Here is a 23,377-nt window from a genome sequence, read left to right as displayed (position 1 = left end):
TAATGATGCTGTAAAACAGGTAATAGCTTTAACATCCAATGTGTTAGCCTACTAAATATTGGTCATCAAAAGCTTCCAGGCTATATAGCCTTGAAACAGAATCAATCATAGAATCATTTTGGTTGGAAGAGACCTTTAGGGTCATCAAGTCCAACTGTTAACCTAGCATTGCCATGTTACCACTAAACCATGTCCCTCAGCACCACATATACACACCTTTTGAATACCTCCAGGGATAGCGACTCAACCACTTCCCTGTTCCAATGCTTGACAACCCATTCAGTGAAGAAATTTTTCCTACTATCCAATCTGAACCTCCCCTGGCGCAACTTGAGGCCATCTCCTCTTGTCCTATCCCTTGGGAGAAGAGACCGACTCCACCTCACTACACGCTCCTTTCAGGTAGTTGTAGAGAGCGATAGAATGACATGCCTGATGACTGGAAAGCATAAATGACCTGCTACTGCTAGCCAAAAACTAGCCAGTTTAGGTACTGGAAACAGCCTGTCTCACAGCACTGCTGCCCCAGTGTTAGCCCAGCCTCCCAGGAGAGCCCCTGGGACTACAGAGCTGCAGATATGCAAACAAGCTAATTTACAGCTGGCTCAGGTATGCCTGCAACCAGTGATTACAGCCCAGTTAACACCGTTAAATCATTTGGAAGAAATTTCACTCAGAACAAAGTAGGCAGCTCAGAGGTTTTAAGAACTGTTCTTTAAGTTACTTTCCAGATCACTTGCTTCCCAACGGCTGTTGGTGCTATAAGTCGCCTGCATAAATCCAAGCTAGTTTCGTCCTGCGGCTCAAACTGGAAGACAGACTGCAGCAGCACTTGATTCTGGCCAAATAAAGCTTATGCCTGACCACATTTGAAGGCTATTAATTTTGTCTGGTTTCTCCTTCGAATTTCAACAAGACAAAATACAATTAATTTCTTTTCTAAAAATACGGTAAGGACTGTAATGTATTGTAACAATTTGCATTTCTTTCCAGGGTAGCTGCATTTCAGGTACATGCAAACTTATCTTTTTATCAGCTGTACTTCCATTGTTTTTGTCCAGCACTCCAAGTAATTTTGAAATCAGTGAACTTCATAAAGCATACGGTATTACACTTATTATCTCCATATATAGCATTTGCTTTAGCAAACAGAACACTGTCAACACTAATAGAGGCTCAGTAAAACTAAATGAAGAAACAGACTTAGTTATCTCTGACCTCAAATGAAAATCCGGACCTCATCTCAGGGTCAAGGTCAAAAGGAAGAGTTGGGTGTAAATGCAAAAGAGCCAGACGGCCTTTAATTATACAGTAGTTATTATGAGACATTTAGTACTCTAGAAAGGTTTATCCACCTGTTTCAATTTACCCCAAGTGCTCACAATCCATGATGAATGGCAAAACCAAAAAAAAAATCACCGCCATATGGATGCCTAGTTCCATGTCACACATCTTTTGAACACGCCAACCATAAAAACATTCATTCTCTGTCTACCTAAGAAAACTTTGCAGCTGTTGCTATTATTCTTACTGAAAAAAAATAATAATGTGTAAGTGTGCCAGCCAGCGGGACAGGTTGTGACAAATCATATATAGAAAGCAACACATCTTAAAAATATTGGCAGTCTTTAAAGACCATACTTCCATTATGCTGTTGCACAGAAGGGCGAAGAAATCCTTGCAATTGAAAGCTCGAGCTTTTCAAATGTATCATTTATTCTAATTTGTAGACGTTGAACTAAACTTCTCCCACTACCGAAATACAATTTTTCAATTTTGTGAGGCTTGCAGTAAGAGTTCTAAGAACTTGATGCTGAAGTCAATAAAAAGGCTTCCCATTTCAAAGTCCCCTAACATTAAGGGGGTCTTATCAAACCTAAAATACTGCAGAGGACCCTAGTTCTACATGTTGTGCACCAAGAAAACACAACAAAGGTTTCTAAACTGCAGAAAAGTTCCCACAACTTATTAGACAGCCTTGTAAAGACAGGCAACAGTCTCAACTTCTCTTGAGAAAAGCTGAATTACATCTGTTTTTATGTGAAGGAGGAGAAGACAATGATGATGATGTAAAGACAAATCAAAAGCAACAGGTATCACTACCAATGAAGCTATTGCCCTCAGAGCTGTGCCTGGGTAGCCTTGGTCTTGCTGGTGAGCTAAAAGCATAGGAAGACATCTGTTGCATGAATACAGTAGCCCTTGTATGAAGGTAGCCCTTCTCTGCTTGGCCAGGGGCAGCCCCAGTCTTTCTGTTCCATAAACCATTTAATAAATCTTCTTGTGACAAAGAGCCGTAAGATTTAACCAGCTGAAAAGACAGGTAGCTCTGCTCACAGGCAGGAAGCCACAGCAGCTATTCTGTCCCCCTCAGCATCTCCCTCATCCACCCTGGGACGAGGCATGGATGGAGACCAGCAACATCAACTTCAACACCTCCTGCTGGTCCTGTCCCCTCACAGCCACCACCCCAACTCCTCAGAATCCTGATGCCAGTAATGTGGCACAATCCCTGCCCCAAGGGAAGTGCTTGAGCTCCTCCAGAGCTGCATCCTGGCCACATCTGCGCTGGAGTCACGTGGGCATTCAACACACACAGTGAAATCTTGGCAGTATTGTACTTAATGGCAAAATTCCCATTGATTAAAGCAGAGCCAGAATATCACGTATAATACTTTTACTTGGTCAGAATACCTCCTCTTCCTCCCGAGGCTTGTAAGAGCCATAAATAAAGTTAAAGCAATATAGTACTCAGCAGTTTTAATAGAAGGCCTCCTCTGTTAAACGACCACCAAAAATAGTTGCTTAAGACCGGTTATACTGAATCATAAATGAGAGAAGGCTGCTTGGAATTTTTTTTAAAACCATCACTACTTTTATTGGTTGTCAATGTTTTCCTGTTAGTCAATAAATGCATTTGATATAGGTGAGCTTCCAAAGTAAGCATGATGGGAGGGCTAGTTTAACATTCAAACTAATTTAAAAAGAAGTTACCTCAAGTTTCCCTTTGGGACATTTACAAAATATGCAGTTAATTTGTTGCACCTAATTTGTGTGTATGTTCTGGGAGGTAATTAGTGTAGAAATTCAACCAATTTTACAATCTTTCTGTTCAGCTCAACAAATTACTGTTTTCAACACCTGTTTCTGGCAGTGACAATAGTTTTAGTACTTGCTTAATTTCCATAGACCAGAAGTATACCCCATGCGGAGCAAAAGATACATTATATACATATGCACACGCAGAATAGCCATAGCTAGCATGAATACCACCACCATTGTATGTATCCAGTCACACAATATTCCCCTGCAGAATTAGGAAAAAAATATGTATTCTAATATAAATTGTATTACTGGTTTCAGGTATTGGACATCATTAAAGGTTTCAAGGCACTTGCCATAATAAGACTTATTTAAAAAGTTGCTTCTAACTTTGCCAAACTAACTGCTTGTTCTAAAATTTTACATGCTGGCTGTCTGCCCTGAAGCTGGGGTTTTTTGTTGGGTTTTTTTTTTTTTTGTGTTTTGTTTTTAATTTCAGCCAACATCCTCCTCCAAGAAGGAGACCACAGAACATTTTGTTGATTTGCCAAAATAGCATTCTGGCAGCCTTTACTCGAGCACCCTATGCTTTGGAGCAGGAATTTAAAATTTGTTCAGAGGTTGTGGGGGAGGAGAAATGAACCCCAGGAAGCCTAAGCTACAAGCCTTTGGGAGAAACATAAAAATAACAACGAAGTTTCCACATGCTTAACAGAGAGTTTATGATTTCAGAAGTTAAAAGCTTCAAAGAGTGTGTCTCTCTGAGCATATTCTCTTTCCTCACGGTTCCCAACATTTATGTGAGTCTATAATGTCTTCAGAAAACAATCGATGATGGTTCCTGCAAGTCCAGGGGGTCACAGGGAAGCCCAGGGTTACCAGCAAACACATTCATAGCAAATGCTGCTACAGGCTGGGGTGGACAGTAGAAGGAAGCATCTCTCAGCAGTCCTGCTGATGCCAGCCATATCTCTGAGTCAAACACAGAGAAGACAAACTTAACCAGGACTCTTCTACAGTTGCTTACCTCATCCATTATAAAACTTGGAAATGAACAAGGATCCTCCTGACAAAAACGCCCTTCACTACGCGACCTCAAATTAATTATCATTAGGTCCATCTTTTGTATTATGTGAGGCAGGAGTCCCATAGGAATAAAATGTTACAGTATGTGATATTGTTATCAAAGATCGAACCACACACCTGCAGCTATGGTTCTGTGTTTCTGTGTTTTCTAGCACTTGAGCAGTTGACTTTGCAATTGTAATAGTTTTTAGCACAGGTAGTTTTGTGTCTAATTTCAAGGAATGAATGCAAGCCTGTACGCAGAGTAGTTTTATCAAAAGAGAGATGAACAATTTTTTAAAAGTAAGACTTCTCCCACTATTCTTACATTCATGCACAACATTAATGAGTCCCAAATCCCTCAAAAACCTAGAATGTCAAACAGTTTTCACAGAAAATTGAAAGGAGAACAGATCAATCAGTACCTGTTTAATGACTTTGTATGACGTTACTAATGTGTTAAAATATAATGTCCAAGTTCTCAGAAGATTATTCACAGACTTGAGCTAATTCAAGCACACCATTTTGTCACACAAACATGCATATATAAAAAGATCCTTCGTACAACCAAAATAGGAATGTAAATGCATAATTGACCATTAAGCCTTGAGTCTGCAAGTAAGTCTGAATGTGAGTAGTTCTAGTGAAATCAACATGAGTATTTATATTCATAAAGCCAAGCATATACTTGTACTTTTGCAAGACCATGGAGACGGTGAACGGTTAAGGTAATACATATGCAAATATATTACCATCTGCATTTCACAACAAGAGCTCTTGAAAAGCTTGGTTTTGCAAGATAATCTGTAGAAAACCGAGCAAATTAAAAAATCAGGCCACTTAGTACAAGTTTTTGGTTAACTGTGTGTGTACAAGAGGGCATCAAAACAAAAAGAAAATAATCATACAGCAAGTATTTACCAGTATAGATTTTTATTTCTTTTCAAAATAATGGGGTTTGTTTAGATTTAAAATACTTCAGTAATTACTTAAAACAAATGTACACTTTGTTAGAACTTCAGGTAAGTGCTGTTCTTAAGTTCTGAAAATGTGTGATAGAATACAAGAAAATATAAAATTGGGTTAGCAAAATACAATAACGGAGCTTTACAAGAGGGACACACACTCTGTTATTTTAACTAAATCTATCAGGTAAACATGCTGTAACAGCTCTCCACTTAGAAACGTGTGCCTATGAATTTAATCTGCAACCTGAATCCAAGGAAAAATTCACTACTGATCAACTCAAGGCTGGTAGGTCGAAGGAAAAAAAAATCCATCTCAAGCTTTGTCTCTTCATTGAACAACTCTTCCCTTTTTCCATAAAGTATTCATTTTTAATTTTAATAGATCACTATATATCATAAAATCGCTATATAACATTCTCTTACTATTCAAGATTCACCTAAGTTTGTAGCCATAATGTAAGTTATTTTATATGCAAACAGTTAAGTGTTTCATAAAAAAAAAAATATTTATTTATTGCATCTAGTGAAAAAAAATCTTTGATGGTTGTTAAAAAAAAAAGAAATCACTGTCTGGCTAATTGCCAAACAATCCTTTCCTCTGGCTTGCTTTTTCAAAAATTTTGCAAAAACCCTGGAGTTCGCTGTGATCTAGACAACCAAAGATGATTAGTCTGTATGGGATCAGTATGCACAGTGTTTGATTAAACCCATATACTTCTCAAACGAGCTATAAGGATAAAAAAAATGTGGTTTGTTATTGTTTCCATTTCCAAAGGACAGCTCACAAGTTTTCCTCCTCACGTAAAAACTGGAACACAGCTGAGAAGTCCTTCAGGGCATAGCCTTTTGCACACATCATCCTGTAGATCTGATGTGCTTGGGATCCCAGAGGAACTGGTGTCTTTGTGTTGGTGGCAGAAATCTGGGCCAAGCCAAGATCCTGTGGGGAGGGAGAAGAGGGAGGAATAGGGCAGAGAGGAAGAACGGAAGGAAAGAAAAAAGAGAAAAAGTCAGGAGAGAAACAACAAGGATATAAATAGCCGTGTACATATTATAGGTTATTTGGCTTCCATTGTGAAGAGAACTGCCAACAAATACAATACTCCAGCCTTAAATTTTCAGTCCTGGAAGAAGGGAGCCTTGTTTAGTTCTTCATTTTTAAAACAGTAACTGTTATCCAACAGAAAAACCCCAAGCTTTGCAAGGCATGCAACCTCCTTCCAGAGAGGAGGAATTTTAAAATTCTAGATCACTATATAACCCGGTAGCAAAACTCAGACTCTTTTCACCCACTTTGTTATGTCATCTCCAAAACCAAAATTCCCCTGGCTATCCACTTAAGCATTTCACATAGGTTCTAATGGCATCATTTTGTTGTTCGGGTAAGAGGACATCTTTCTTTCTAAAAACAGGTTAAAAATTAAGCAAGAGGGATTTGAATAACAACAAAACTGAAGCCACTTAGCCTACATATATTTACTGTAATGTGACCAGTTAATAGCAAAATGAGAGGCATAGGCCACTTTGTGAATATGAATGGTTTGCAGCCTAACTGGAAGGATGTATTAAAGAATCCCTTAGGGGATTGCCCTGGGTCTGCTACAGGTCTTGAAGATAAAAGGATACAGAGAATAATTCTACTGCATTTTAAAACACCAAATTTGGAGCAAAAGAAAAGGAGGAGAGATTGCAAAGAGGATGAATTCGAAACCTGTCCTCCAAGAGTCCTTGATCAACTAGAGCTATAATCTGAAGTAAATAGGATAGAACTCAAAGTTAGCTAACTACAGTTAGCTAGAAATAGTTGGCTGCATGCATGCTGGGCAGAAATGACAAGCTAAGCTGGAGGATGTCTTGAATTCTAAGCTGAATCAGACATGAAACGAATCAAAGAAGGAAAAGCTAACAAGGGCCTGTATATATAAACAGATGTCTTGTCTAAGTATGAAAGTAATGCTTGCACTCAAGGTTGCCTTTATAAGGTCTTGCTAGAGAAATCAATTTTGCAGTCCACATTTCAAGAAAGCTGCAAAAGAACCTCCCAAGTGTTACTAGGAAGTGCCTGGATTTTCTGTCCATCCAGGACTATGGTGGTTTATAGAATTTGCTGTGATTTTACTTTTTTTAAAATAACAAATCTTTGATACGGAAGAACTGAGAGACTGTAGTACTGCTAAGAGCACCTTTGGCTTCTCAGGGATGACTTACAAGACAGGTCTTTACTTTCTGTGTGTCTGGATTTGAATTAGCACAAGGAAATTCAAGATCTTACTCTACTCTCTAAATGTCACTTCGATCTGTAAATCGGCTCTATAAAGGTCATTCTGATACAAATCAGAATTATAGTTACTTTTCCTATTACCCTTGAATGACTTCAAGATCTACAAAAAAGGGAAAAACGTACGTATCAGATGTCACAGGATCCAAAATATTCTTTATCTGCATCAGGGCAGATCATTCCTTCTTGTCTAGCAATTCTGTTGAAATACTGTTGCCCTGATAAATCTAGGAACAGTTACTTTAACCTCACTTACAGTAAGATATTCCATGACATATTCCTAGCCTCTTCTAAACCTTCTTTGTGAAACCTGTTGTTATTCAACATAGCTTAAATCATGTCATGGAATAGTAGAATGGCAAAATCATCTAACATCTACTGAAGGTGCTTGATTTTGGCAGTGGTGATCTATTTCTCCCTTAAGGGGTGTTCGCAGAAGCAATCCCCGAAAATTCTGAACAGACTGCTAGCACAAATACAATTTCAGAAAGCAGGTCTGTTCTTTAATAATGAAAGTCTGGCTCCAAGATGGTTGAAACATCAGGCAGCATCTCAATAATTAAATGGACAAGGATTCCTGACTCCAAAGGGCAAGAAGGTTGTTTTGGTTCTTTAAATTCCATTCTATATATTGGAGCTTTGAAGGAAAAAAATTACAAAATGTAAGTAAAGCTTATCTTTAGCTTAGGTTGTGAAGTATTTTGCATCTTTTCTCCTGAGGTTGGAGATTCCTTGAGTGAAATAGTACAAAACAGCTCTGAAAGCAATTTGCCCTCTGCTGACCTTTTTGGAAAAGTAAAAATCAGAGCATAGTTTATGGCTCCTCTCATACTCTTTGTAACTGACAACATCTTCCAGATGTCTCACTGTACCGACTATTCTAACCGCTTTTTCTCAGCTTGCAATAGGAAAACAGATTCTCTTTCAGAAGACAGTTGCTGACATATTTTTAAAAAAAGCAAAAAAATGCTTGCTTTGGAAATACCTGGTTCCTCAGATTCATTTTACAGTTGCCATAAATGAAACTCTTCCATTTGGAATAAAACTCAAAGGCTGTCTTGACATAAGCCAAGAATAGTATGATATAAATCCAGCTCTTCTCAGGATTCAAAGATGACATTTGATTAGCAACTGTGCTGTGAATGAAAGAATGAATTTCTGGCCTGCAATGCCTTGGACACAAAGATGGTGAAAGTAAGTAAACCAGATTTTAAAAATGCAAAATCTTAAGAGCAGGTTTCACACTAAGTTGACTAAATTCTAGGTTTCATTATCAGATTTCAAGACTGAAAAGCTTTTCAGAGATGTCTGACAAAGTTTTCTGTGCCAAACACTTAAAATAAGGATCCATTGGCATTGTTTGAGAAATCCACTGGTGGCAAAATACTTTTAAGAAAGTTTTTGACTTCTACCATATCTGATACGTGAGCAGTAACTTGAAGTTTATTAACTGTGTTTAGTGACTGTGTTACTGAGTCACTCTTAGATGTTTATGTTGTGGAGTATTCTCTTCTCAACCTCAGGGTTGTATCTACTTCCTTCTCCTCTGAATATAGCTTTGTTTTTTTCCGAAGCAGCAAAAGCATGCTCTATATTTCCCAGAAAAAAGTCCCCAACTCAAACAATTCACAAATTGCATGAGATACCAGGAGATGACATACCAGGAGATGACATACCAGGATGAAAGGGATAGTAGAAAGTCTTTCCACAAACTAAGGGGAAATGTCTTAAAAGAGGCCACCACTACACCAAATAATACCTTGAATATGATGGGCTCTGTCTTGGTTACTTACTCATTCAAGTAATCTTCTGTCTATATAGAACAACATAGCATTGTTCAAGAGGCATGAGAGGAATTCAGCGTCTCTCCTTCTTATTGAGGATTCCAGCCTGAAGAAGGCTGTCTTCAGGCTGCCAGGCAGGCAGGGCTGGCAGGAGAGGCATAGTCAGAAGAGGTGAACAGCAACTAGGAACCTCTCTGAGGAACTCTCCTCTTAGTTATCACTGATGCTTTATAACCAAAAGCTGGTAGCTTCAACAAGCACAAGCCAGGCTGCTATTCCTCCAATGAAAGGAAGATCTCTTAAGGCAGCTTCCAGAGGAGATGAAGGTCCCTCTTAGAAGCAGACCAAAAGAAAAAAGCCTTTTACAAAGAAATTTAAAAGGGAAGGAAGAAAATATGTACTTCCATCCCATTTATACTATGAGGTTATTCTGGACAAGAGTTATGAATCATGAGGACAGAGACTGCAGTGTGAAACAGGGCACAACAGGCAGAACAGATTCTGGAAACAGCACCCAAGATAGAAACAAGAGCTTTGGCGCAGTGCCAAGATCAAGTTGCTTATCTCTAATCAATAACCCTGGCAAACAATAACCTAACACATTTTATAAATCAATAATTTAAATAACAATTTACTGTTCCCTATGTTCAATGGTATGAACATGACGTAAAAACTGCTGCTTTCCAGTATTTTAACATATTCCACAAAGAAATTAAAGCTCCTGGTTGTTGGTCCATAAACACAAAATATAGCAGGCCAACCACTGGGGTTTTGAGGCATGCAGCATTAGCAACATTTTTTGGTGCTACCACATGCAAAACACTCTGGACCCACTCTGGCCAGAATTCAGCTAATTCCTCTGAATATGCAAATGAACCTGTTGACATAAATGAACTGAAAATGACAGGAACAGTATCAGTAGGCAGGTATTACATACAGGAACTCCAGCACTGCGGAGATTTGCATGGCAATATCTGAGTTTGATCACCAGCTCTGAGAATGTTGTTTTAGTTTTAAGCATTTATTTTCCACTGTACATGGAATAGCTGAAAATGGCCAGAATAAACTGGTATGCCCAAAACCTGTCCTGTATGAACTCATATGCCTCCCTCGGGACAGTATCATCATGAAACTAATATTCAGTGTGAACTTATTTCCTGCATTTACATATTTAGATGAGAGATCTCTTCCAGGGCTGGTTTTATAATTTACCTTAGGCAATGATTGTGCTAAATGCAGAAGTAGTTGAAGAGGCAGAGTTCTATATCTCCTTCCTCCAACTGTGTGTCCTCATCAGTGGGATGCAGAACCCTGACCTCCTTGCCTACTTTCCTCTGGCCTCTAAGAGCTTGGCTTTCCTGACCACAGAGTGACTCAGGACAGTGCTTTTCCTAGAACAGCCAAGAGCACAGCAGTTAAGTGCACTCTCCTGGGATCAGACAGCTTTAGGTTACAACTTCTTCATGCTAAGACGGACCTAAACCCCAGATCTCCCACTTTGTGGACAAATACTTTAGATTACTAGGTTATTACTCATAAGAAGCACTACTTCTGCCACCAACAAAGACAATTCGGGAGAGCTCACAGCATGGTGCAGATGCCTGCAGAATATCAGTCTGCTGAAGTGTGGGTTGAAACCTGTTTGCTTTCTGCATTCCAAATGGCCTTAGGCAGAAAGACAAGCACATAAGCAGTTGGCTTAGCGAGGAAGGGAATGCTAGAGGGCATGTTCAGTAGCACAGTTTAAGGTATCTGGAAGAGATTGGGCCCAAAACCTTAGACGCTTATGCCACTATTCACACCTAATTAGGTCACCTGGATTTCCCCAAGTTGCTTTCTTGAGCTTCACGTCCTAAATTCTAGTCAGCAAGAGGCACCTAAATGGTTTGCTGAACTCTTGCCATACGCAAAAGTCCACCAGGACTCCTGAATTAAGGGAGAGCTCAAAAAAACAGCGCATATAATCTCCTCGAGTGGCTCAACAGTAATAGGAGCTAGAAAGAGGAAAAGCCCCCTACAAAACTCATTAATTTAGAGCTACGGTAAGAGCCTGGATTCTGCTCTGTTCATGCACACATATTTCCCTGACATTGTAATTTTTCGCTGAGAATAATGTTTGCAACTGAGAAGCAACTGTACATACTTTATGTGCAAGTATTCTGTACCTTAGCCATGAGTGTTGTTCCAAAGCCACCTTGATAATTATTAGCAGATGGTACTCCTTCCATCACTCCAGGAACAGGGTTGTATGTGTCGCTTGACCAACAGCGACCTGAGCTCATATTTAGGATTTTGGCCAGCAGCTTTGGGTCAAGGCCTAATCTGTCAAAGGTCAAGGAAGAGAAGTGTTAATGTCAAAATGCACGAGACATGGGTGACTTGTTTTATATCTTAGGACCCTAGCGCCATTTCTCTCCCTTTATTATAAGTCATGAAAAATGACAGAGTATTGATATTGGGGGTAGGGATGCTGTATCTTAAATTAAAGAGCATCAATTCACCATTTAAGCAGTAGGTTTTCAGAGCTTTTTTCCTTCTGCACTAAGCAAATCCCCTTCACCTAGCAATTTTGAAAGTGCAAGCAAAACAAAGGTCCTCTGAGAACAGCGGTTCCCTTGTATTCCCATTACTAAAACACGTTCTCTGTTCTCCTACCTACTGGGTCACATACTTGTTCTTCGTATCAAAATTATATTCTTTAAAGAAGAACAAAGCAAAAAATTCACAAGCAAGTGTGGTAGTGTGAAAGTACTTGTGCAATGTGTTTATACGTGCACACTAGTGCATTTTTGCTATAAGCAAGATAATGGAAATTATCCTGCTCTAGTAAGTGAACAAAACCACTACACTTCTCAAAAAATATTACTATGGTATTTGACTACACATTCTTTGCTTTGCTATTATTAAATCTTCATTACACACTCTTGCTTATGAGGCAAGCCTGCCTCTCACTGTGACATATGTTATCTATTGACAAACATACATTATAGTTCTGGGTCAACTGTTGATAAGGTTACTGATCCTGATAAAACAAAGCTTGTCCAAGTAGAAACGTCATTTGTTCTATCACGGAGCTGATGGCATAAGCTGCTGCTCAATGTGGACTCTGAAAGTACTTCAGTACTATAGAAAATTAATCCTCTTATGGATTCACATTTATGCTAATATCAAGTTGCAAGTGTAATTGTACACGAATTACATTTATAGCAAAAACGAGCAGTGGCAGCTTATCCGGCCCTGTACAAATGTTCAGTCACAGTCATGACAAAGAAGAAAGCACGGTAATTATATCCAATAACAATCCAAGATGAGAAAGGGACATTTTAAAAGGGATATAGCACAACATACTTTGCTGTGGACAAGCAAACAGGTTAAAAATAAAACGCCTTTTCTACAAAATTCCAGCTAAGCTTTAACCTTTATAAAAGTCAACACTCTTTACATTAGCTCTTGCACCACAGACTTCTTGCAGATCTCCATAGCCATGGGGATCCTGACACTGATTCCAGGCACTGTAGTGCTCAAAGTTTTAATGTGTAGATAAGTAAAGCTCTTAACCAATGGCATAGTTGGTAAAATTTATGTCTATTTATTCCAGTAGGTATTTCAGATTTGAAAAACTACAGTGGGCCCTACAGCATGGTTCCCATTCCCATAACAGCAAGTTTCCTGCAAATTTGCCCTCCTAATGCAAAGCAGAACCACTTTCTGTACCGCAAAGGTAGCTTTTTAGCATTACTGCTGTGCAGTCTTACTTATAACTTGCTGCAGCAGCCCCTGGAATTCAATGGAAAGTCCCCTGCTGGCCTGAATGGGATCAAGCTTTATTCTCCTCCCCATTTTTTTCCAACCCTCTGACTCAACTGAATTCTTTCAACTGCCATTTATTTTAAACAAATGTATCTTCCAGCACCAATATGTTTTCACCGTATTTTAGTTGTACTTTTCTCTTGTACAGTGCATCAAAGTCTTCATGGAGAATCACTCTGAATAAATGCTTTTATTGTTGTCATCCAAAAAAAACGCATTGGGAGCAGACAACGTCGGAGCTTTCAAATACACAGAGGTTGCTTTTTTGGCCAAAAGAAATCTCTTGGCTTGTTTGTTTCTTCACCATTGTTACATCCAAATCAGTACTTTTAGCAGTGTAGTGCCTGCTTGTGCCATATCTAGCTGCATGCAGAGGCCTGTAATTACAGCTGTGAGTATACCGCAAGACAGAGAGCTTATTATTTCAAAATGCATATAACCCTCCTGAAGAATGCTCTTCTCACCGTGTTCCAACTACCCCTCTGTGAAAGTATACTTTAAAAGATATATGTGTATTATACAGATATGTAAAATATTGTCTGCACTAAATCCGGCATATTTTTGCTCTAGGAAAAGAAAAAGGAAGATATTGTCAGTTTAAATCCCTGCTTTTTCAAACTCCGTTGCTCTTAAACACCATGCAGATTCTCTTCAGGAGACCTGAACCTATTTTTTTTCTCCTTTGCAGCAAGTGTATCATTAATAAGAGCAAGTTAGAAGTGCTTTGCATTTCATCTTTCTGAGGATTCATCCACTGGTGCATATATAACTGACAGTTAAAATTAGACATATATTAAAATCAGTTACTGAAGAAGTCCTCTGTCTTCCACTGTGCCCAAAGCTTGTAATGGTCTGAAACCAGCTAGAATATACAGTAATTGTCATTCAGTGAGAGTCTATCCTAGAAAGTCATGCTTCAGTGGAGAAGACTGAGTTTCCATTTGAAATCAACAAATTAATCCAAGACAGGTATCTGAAAGGGCAAGTTTAATAGGAAGCAGCTACTGGGCTCTCAACCATGATAAAATGTTATTGCTGTTTCCCTGTAAATTGGCTGGGAACATATGATACTCTCTGCATAAGAGCTCCATTGCTGTTCAAGAGATATACTGCTCAAGCTATCAAAATGATGACAGTCTGCCAGTCCCCATAACAACTTGCCATTGGACGTGGCAAGAGCTTGTGCATGCGCGTGTGAATTTACAATTACCAAAATGTTCTTCTCCCTTATAAGCAGAAAAGAAGTCCATGTATTAACTGTACTTATAATAGAGCAAAACCAATTGCTTCCCTCAAATCAATGCTTCTTCAATAACATTCCTAATGAACTGAACAGCAGAAACTCAGCAACGGACACGCATACCAAAAAAATGGTTAAAATAGGATCCCTTCAAGCCACTGCTCAAAACTCAAGTTTTGCTGAGCTTTGATAAAATAACGTACTGAAATTTTCATACACTCCTCCAAGAGTTCAGTCTGGAACAAACAGAAAAACTGAAATGGCCTCTCACAAAAAAAGATATGTCCTGGTCTCATGTTAAAGTGTACCAACAGAAGTAGCTGAATTGTTGAAAATTTCTCATCTCAAGGTACTTCGGATAAATACCACATGAAGTTACAAATATTCAAGAAGAAACTTTAGGACCCTTGCAACAGCTAAAAATGACTTTGCCATTGGTATGTTAAACAAGGTAAATGCTTTCAAATGTCATTATTAACCTTCACAAGACTTAGCTATAGCCCCACGCTGAAAACAGCAGAGCTACAGTGCTCTTGCACAAATTCTATTTCAGGGCACTCTTTCTAAAATTTGCAGTAGAGATGCACCCAGGGCTAATCAACCCCCAGCCTGGGGCACATATTCCTCTCTACAGTGTTGATTCCCCTTTCTGCTGATGTCTTCCATCTACAGCCCGGGGGCACTCACAGAAACCAGATCTAGAGGCAGAATCTACATTTAGACTCAGCATCAGAGGACAAGTTCTTTTACTGTCTTTCCACTTTATATATCTAAAAAAGCAAGCAGGTACAAATCCACATACAGTAAAATTGCCTGGGAAAGAGGGGTATTTGCAGCTTTTGACATAAATCTGAGTGTTACCGCACTCCTTTCTTGTAGAGACGAGTTTGTCTGCTGTTGGAAGCACAAAAGTGATTTTGCAGTGAGATTATTGCCATAGAGCCCTTATTGCTCTCCTGGTCCCTTATATCCCAAGCATATTAAGGAACCTTGTCCTATCTTGTGTCACCACATAAGCCCTTCCCTGAGTCTGCGCAGGCAGTTCTGAAGGGACGGCAAACTGCCTGACAGGCAGCAACTTCCATCTGACCTAAACATAAACCAGGTATCAGCAATATTTCATTTTTGAGCTTTATCTTGCTAGTATTAGACATTGTTTCACTGGAACTCAGGACTCGGTTAAAGAAAGTCACTGACATCGAGACGATCAGCAAAAAGAAAACGAGAAATAGTCTGTGGCTGTGGACAGCGTCACTTAATGCTTTTATTTCTTATTTGTGAAGTTTATATGTACTTTGTGTATTGGTTTGACACAGTAAGTCACTACAGGATTTTGCAACATGCACATTATCCATAAAAACGTATAGCAAAATCTATTCAAGGTTTTTGTACTGACACGTTGCATTATCACGCTAGTAAAAAAGAAAATGAAAATGTGAATTCATATCCAGAATGTCTGCCACACCTTCTAACTTTTAGTAGCAACATTCATAAAGCATCAGGAAATTAACAGAAAAACAAAACAAAGCAAGCATTTCAGTAGTCAGAACTCTGGATGGATTTTTTTTTTTTTTTTTAAATTAGTTACAGAATCTAAACCAAGTCACTTCCAGTGAAAATGGACATCTTCATTAGTAAATGAAGATGATGTTAGAGTAAAGTAGAAAAGTAAGTGGAATACAAATGCAGAAATTACACAGCAGTATTGCCTATATTTCTGGGACTTTATTGTGGAATTTTTGCTCATTAATGTCAGTTTTCCTTCCTCCTCACGACATTCTATTTGCTACTTATGTTGAAGTCTGGAAAAATTCTAAAATTTCAAATATAAAATAAATAAAACAATAGCAGATGTCATTTAAAAATCTGAAATGAAAAAAACCGTAACTCACTGCTTCAGAAAATGAAAATCTAGGCTGCATGTTTTATGAAAACATTAGAGAAGAAGTGGTTTATTAACAGAATTAATATCACACTGTTTTGAAGACTTCAGCTCAGAGCATATATTGGTTTCTGGAAGGTGCTGCAATACGATTTTCTAGTTATATCTAGTTTAGTCAGCAATATTTTGAATAATTAATTATCCAAAGTTCCTAAAATTCAAGATTTAAATGATGTAACAGATATGCACAATGTATGACATGAAGATACTTTATATTCTATCTAAAAGTTAAGAACATGTCTAAGCTCCACAATTCCTATTATGGATTTTTTAGATTTCCAGTGTCCTTTACCATTATTAGATCAGACTTTCTTTACTAGATATGCATTAATCGAATAAATCAAGTTCTGGTTCCTACACTCTCCAGACTAGGCACCCACACTATCCTTTGAGTCCTAGACTTGAAAAAAAAATATTAATAAACTTATTAATATAGCAAAACTTCTAATAATTAGAATTACAACTGTTAACTTGTACATTCGAAATTTGTACACACCAGAAGTGGAAAGCTCTTATTCTAGTTACAAGCAGAAGTAACCTTCTCCAGGATGTAAATCACAGCACATAAAAATCAATGCAAGGGTTCTAAATTACAGGCTCTGCCTTAAACCTCGTGCAGTTTTGGACTAATTGAGGTTCTGCTCTTTATATAATTCATGTTACAATCAGCAGGTTTCTTCTACAATAAGTACAGTTCCTTCTTGATTATTGTGATTGTAGGGTAGGAAGGTTTGTATATTGCCACCATCACACTGCATTTTTTCTTATAAATGCTGAATACAAATTCAGCCAAAATTTAAACTGGAAATGGATAAAATGAAAATTTTAAACACCTTCAAGCTACAGTGGCTGCAAACCTCAATTTATTCTGCACAGGGCTTACATGCCCAGAATACTTGTCTTCTAAAGCTCTTGATTTTATTTTATCTTCAATTTTAACTCTAATCATTCTTACAAATGTAGATAAAAATATAATGAAAAATCAGTTGCATATGCTTTATTAAGTGAACCATGACTTAAAACAGAGTGTGATGAAAGCTTTTCACTACAGTGGATTACAAGAGTTGTATACAATACTACTGCTTTTATTATGGCTTGATGCAGACATGCTTCAGTATCTTACAGACTCTCAATTTTAAAATGTAAATGGTACAGGATATTGATAAACCAATTAGCACTGATGCAAAGCAAATTCCTCTTTTATCTCAATTACAACATGACAACTTAATAGGTCAAGATAGTCTAACATCTGAGACAAGGGCAATTCAATAAAACAACTGCATCTTGATATGGTAATTAAGAGGAAATGTGAATCCATTATATTGCCTCGTGTATGTGTGCACATGTAGGCGTTATTTTTTATTTATTTAAACATTTGATGCTCTCTTGCTGGTTTTTATAGTGTATCAAATCCACATTAGCACATGGTCTAAAGCCCAGCTGATAACTATCTACAATATCTGTAGTTTTATCAGGCCAATTTTAAGAATGCAACTGTGCAGATAAATAAACCATGAAGAGCCCTTAAGAGATATACATTTGCAAGATAATCTCGTCAAACATAGGACTTTTCTGTGTATAAACTTGCAAATGATTTAGATCTCGCTAAGAAAATTTACGAAGGTTCAAGTACTGTAATACTGAACTTGTACTTGCATGCACCCTATTAGAAAACAAAACAAAATCTGAGACCACAGAAAATAAATACGTTATAAATGGAAAGGAAAAATAATTTTGTTTGAATATACTGGCACTTACAAGTCAGGTGCCTCACCTGCTAGAAAAGAAATAGTACTCTTAGCATTAAGAAGAGTGTAGTGGAGCATACTGCAGCTTTTTGACAAAGTAGGAGTTTTGGCAATCAGGACAAACTGCAGTGGTAAAGTCAAACAGGAAGGTAGATGTTCTTTTTTATGCTTTGACCTTAATTTGGTATACGCACTGTACTATAATTTTACTTCGCAATATATTTTGGAACAATTTAACAAAGTAAACAAAGCCAACAAGAGCCATACAGGAGTATAATACTCTGAATACACTGTACATTAGCTTAGAATACAAATAAAAAGTTACCTCTCTATTACCTCTGCATGTTTATAATGCAAGGCAAACATTATTCTACACTATACTACACCAGAACAAATAAACTATTAACTTCAGATGCAGAATGCAACAATTTATAGAGCCAATACAAGAGAATATTCCTGTTCTGAGGAGTTCTACTTTACTTTAAGAATCCCCTTAGCATGTTAACGGCTTTATAAGAGAATTTCTGGTAAGACTTTATCTATGCTATCTAATCATTGTTTCAGTGAAAGACAACTGTAAAACACAAAACCTGTTAACACTGAAAAATGCTTTAATCCAATACAAAAATCAAACAAACCTGATTCCAAGATTCATAGCCTCAGCAGTTCCAATCATACTGATGGCCAAGAGCATGTTGTTGCAGATCTTTGCAGCCTGAAAATAAGTTAAACCATCAATTAGTTTCTGCATTTTCATTCCTACATGGAATCTTCTTTTAACTACGTCCGGGACAGTATGATCAAATATAGTTCTGACAGCTCTGTTCTAAAGGTAGCACCAGTAAGTGCAGATCTACAATAGTATAAAGCCAATGAAAACTGCCCTACGGTTCCTTCAGAGATTAGGATTTTGTTCTTAGTACCATAGTTCACTTAGTATACGTGGCATGTAGGGGCTCTTTGTCCTTCAAAACATAAATTTAGAAGAAAGAAATTTAAAATGTGTGTTCTCTAAGAAGTATAATCTCAACAAGCCAATGTGGAAAAGCACCAGGTCAGATGTTTTGGTGTTAAGCTATACAACAAGATGGAGAAGACCATCATGAGATTAGTTTATAAACACATGGTTGAAGACAAATAAACAAGCAAACAAGTATGAAGATACATGATCATGCATTTAGTTCTGGAATAAAAGACTAGGTATCATTAAAGAAAAGCAAAGCAACAACAACAACAAAAGACTGAGATAACTAGTAACCCCTCAGGAAGCATTACCTGCCCGGTTCCGACCTCTCCACAGTAGACCACATTAGAACCCATGCATGTCAGCAACTCTTTGGCAGCATCAAATTCTTGTTCCACTCCACCAACCATGAAAGTAAGGTTTCCAGCTCGAGCAGCTCCAACACCTGGATCAAGACAACATCGGATTTAATATCACTATTTTAAAAAAACCTTAAGTACTTTATCTTATCAGTGAGGGTCTGATGATGTAAAATTTACGTGCTTAATACTTCACTTACGATGAATCTCTCAAAGTCTATGTAAAACAAGTCTGTGGTCCCAGTACTTACCAGATCAGAGATCTCAATCCTCAAACATTTGATGAAGTTACCTTATCTTTCAGGCATGCCGGCGGATAGACAAGACTTACAGAAAACCAGCAATGTCATTCTTTATAGTTCCATATGAAGAAGCAATCAACCCTTCCTGCAACTTTGCACCTCACAAAATTCATTGTATCTGAATTACTAAATAAAATATCTGTTTTATCAAACTACTGATTGCATACAACTATTGAGAAACTACTGCTCAAAGTTAACTCTGCTTTTATCAGCTTTTCCAAACCTAGGCTATCAATGCTTTCCAATTTTCATGTAATTGAAGCATATAAAGCCAAGCCTTCTGAATCTCCGTAGTTCATTACGTTTCTAGTCTGAAGCAAAATTCTACTTAATTTGAGAAAATGAGTTAGTTTCCTACACATAAGACATATACAACTATGTAAAGAACTACATAAAAAGAAATGTAAAAATGATTCACATACATACACAAACACACTACTCCCAGTTTTATTCCTGTAAGTCTGTCCCATCTTTAACACAGGTCAGTAAGCACACACCACGGTTCTTTGATTATACAGTTTCTAAGCATAAAACCACGAAATTTTTCACGTGATATTTATCACCTCCCTGAAATATTCTATTCCTTAAAGGAAGCCTAATTCTAATATGAATTACTCATACTTCCTTACTCTCCTCATCCTCAACACTTAAGGTCTAGAACTGCTAGGAAAATTTGGCCTAAACTGATGAACACATCAGCTTCCTCACTATTTTTCACTTCAGCAAGAAGCACAGCCACTATAAGTTTTCTGTTATGCATCAAACTTCAGCCTGTTCGGATGCCCAGCTCCACATAACAGCCTGCTTTCAAATTAAACATGCTCAACTAGGTACGGTGTTCTTACAAACAGAATGTCCAAGAAAAACAGCTTATTCTTCCTCCATGTGGCAGATCATTCTATTTCTACTGTAAGTCAGGCTGCTCTCCAGCTATGGTTCACAGTTCTTTGTCACCAATTAGCTACCATAATAAACATTAATAAATGTTTTTATTGAAATAGTTTCCAGAGGGTAACTGGAACTGCCTTCACTGAGCTAGATGCTATACAGTGACAAATGAAAATGCACTCTTAAAAAGCTTATCAGTTGAAGATAGAGCTTTTTTATTTAAAAAAAACCAAACAACCGAACAACCCCCCCGCTATCTAACCTCAAATAGCAAAAAAGTTTTTCAGTTAGAAGTATATCCCACTTAAACAGACATTTCTGCTTTCTTTGTTCCCCATTAATAACTGAAATTATGCAATGAAAACAATAGAAAGAGAAAAAAATAAGGTCATAACCAAGTTTGTGCACAAGAAGCTCTGCTAATGTAGGCAACCATAGCAGGCTAATCAGAGCTTCTCTCAACTTAAAGCTTTAAGTCCATATAAATGCTGTGTAACAGGTAAAGAATGAAGTGGTCGGTATTGGACTTCCTTCCCGACATCAAGGACAGCTACACTGCAGCTCCCCACACTGAAGAATTAGAAGAATTTTTGTTTGCTTTCTCATAAAAATTTCAATTGATGCACTGTCTCTGTGTGACTATGTCTACAAATACCACTTTCTGTATTTCCCCCGTCCTACCTTCCAACATGCACCATCTTTTGAAGTCACTGAAGAATTTCAGAAAAATTTGTCAGATCAAGGTCTCAAAAATTAAATACCTATCCATTATGTGAAAATGGGCAACAGAGGAAAGAGGCTCCCACTGATGAAGTGGTGGATCAATCTATATTACAACCCAGAATCACAGGATTGTTGGGGTTGGAGGGACTTCTCGAGATTGTGTAGTTCAACCCCCCTGCTCAAGCAGTGTCAGCTGAAGTAGCTTGCCCACAACCATGTCCAGTTGGCTTCTGAGTATCTCCAAGGATGGAGACTCCACAGCCAAACTCTTCCAGTATTTGACTACCCTCACAGTAGAAGTGTTTTCTTGTGTTTCAGATGGAATTTCATGTGTTTTAATTTGTACCTATTGCCTCCTGTCCTGTCACTGGGCACTACTGAGAAGAGTCTGGCTCCTTCTTCATTCTCTCCCATTAGTTTTTCATACACATTGATAAGATCTTCCCTGAGCCTTCTCTTCATGCTAAACAGTCTCAGCTCTCTTGGTCTCTCTTCATGAAAGGTGCTCCAGTTCCCTCATCATCGTTGTGGCCCTTAGCTGGACTCACTCCAGTCAATGCTTATCTTTCTTGAACTGATGAGTCCCAAACTGGAGCATCCATAAGCACTCAGTCAGACCTACAGCTTTAAAAATAATCAGTCTAGGAGTCTGCTGCTCCTGGAACAACACCGTTAAGGTACTGAAATATCTACAGTGGTAAAGATCTTCCTGCTCAGGTTGAGAGACACCATATTTGCAGCCAATCCTTAATCTCACTTGAATGACTCCTCCCTGGGCAACTCACAGGAACTGGGCTAAGAGTAAAGCCTAGATTTAGAGCTAACATAAACAGGTCATTGTCATCTTGTTGGCTAACAGTTTACTATGTACATGACCGCAAAGATTGCTACATTAATAAACACAATGATTTTCATTCCATTCCTCTAGCTATTTTTATTCAAACCACATAATGGCCTTTACCACTAATCCTGTGATCTGACCTGCAGCAAATTAAGTAGACAATTTAAGTCAAAGCTTACAAACAAAATCCAGTACTATCCATCATAGGTCAATAGCCTTGTATCTAGATTACAGACTGCTAAATAGCTTCAGAGAGTCATTTATTAGAGCAAAATTAATGCTGACAATAGTTTTCAGCTGGTTAATCTTCTGACAGCTGCACTCTCTCACTTGTTCAAACACTTACATTTCAAGTAGAAAAAATAAATTAGCTAAGTAGAAAAAAAGAGCAAATTGTTGTATAATGCAGAAGGCTTGGAAAATTCTCTTTTTAAAAACAAAAACCTGTTTACTTCATGGTAAATTTTATCATCTAGGGTCCTTGCCAACTATCAGCTATTTTATCAGAATTAAACAAGCAATTCAGCAAATCTATAACACTGGCAATTAAAAAAAAAATGGCAGTGAGCCTAGGAATAAAAGAACTGTAACTTCAGATAAAAATAGAAAAAAAATAATCATTAGACAAGAATGCACAGCTTTATTTCACAAACACAGATTCCATATCAACAACACAGGCCAGTAAAATATCAGCTTCTAACAACACAAAAGAGAGAAAGGGAGAAAGCAGATCAGCTAATGTAATTTTAAAAAAGCTAATGATTATTTTTCATCTTTTGATTTTTTAAAGATCTCTTACCACCAGTGCTTTATGTACCACTCCTGATTAGGACCAAAAGTTCTTCAGAATCTATCTGTTCTTTCTAAAATACAAAAAGCCTCTTCTCATCCTCGGGGAATGGGTTTCTGAGAAACTGTATTTAGTGATTAGCATGTGTAAGACTTCCTCCTCTGCAAAGCAAGACTGCTGGAGCCCATGGCTGCAGTCCTACATTCAGCATCTCTAGGATGATCCCCCCACACCTGTGTGCAGAATCCTTTAAGGAGGTCACACCAGCAGATCCCACAGAGTAACTCAACTCCAAGTCAGCAGGTCGTAACACCATCAGAGTTTTTGCCAGAGATATAAACTGACAGGAACAGGTTTGCAGATAAACGTGCTAAAGATCTAGCTGGTGAGGGAGCATGCAAAAAAAAAAAAAAATTAATCTGGGAAAAAGCATGGTGATAAACTATAGAGTAGCACTGCATTATGACATACCTACTTGGAGGTGGGCTTTCCACTCGGGTACTAGTGGAAACTAGTGGTACTAGAAGGTTTTGGAAAAAAAAGTCTGAAAAATTAATTTATTTTATCAGAAGAGGTACAGAAAGAACTGCTCTTCAAAGCATCCTGTCACATCTGGCTGAGTTACTTGTGGGG

General features: G+C 37.9%; 1 protein-coding gene across 1 annotated transcript in view; it reads right to left on the bottom strand.

The window, feature by feature from the left end:
• Positions 1 to 5,856: 5,856 nt before the first annotated feature.
• Positions 5,857 to 23,377, bottom strand: part of HIBADH (3-hydroxyisobutyrate dehydrogenase) — an 82,631-nt gene continuing 65,110 nt past the window's right edge. The window contains exons 5-8 of the mRNA XM_074150282.1: positions 19,153 to 19,286; positions 18,516 to 18,592; positions 11,303 to 11,459; positions 5,857 to 6,015 (exon numbers count right to left, since the gene is read on the bottom strand). Of these exons, the coding sequence (XP_074006383.1) occupies positions 5,857 to 6,015; positions 11,303 to 11,459; positions 18,516 to 18,592; positions 19,153 to 19,286 (527 nt within the window). The remainder of the gene's footprint in view (positions 6,016 to 11,302; positions 11,460 to 18,515; positions 18,593 to 19,152; positions 19,287 to 23,377) is intronic.

This window comes from Numenius arquata, chromosome 7, assembly GCF_964106895.1.
Source record: "Numenius arquata chromosome 7, bNumArq3.hap1.1, whole genome shotgun sequence".
Lineage (NCBI taxonomy): Eukaryota > Metazoa > Chordata > Aves > Charadriiformes > Scolopacidae > Numenius > Numenius arquata.
This window is presented reverse-complemented; position numbering and strand designations above follow the sequence as displayed.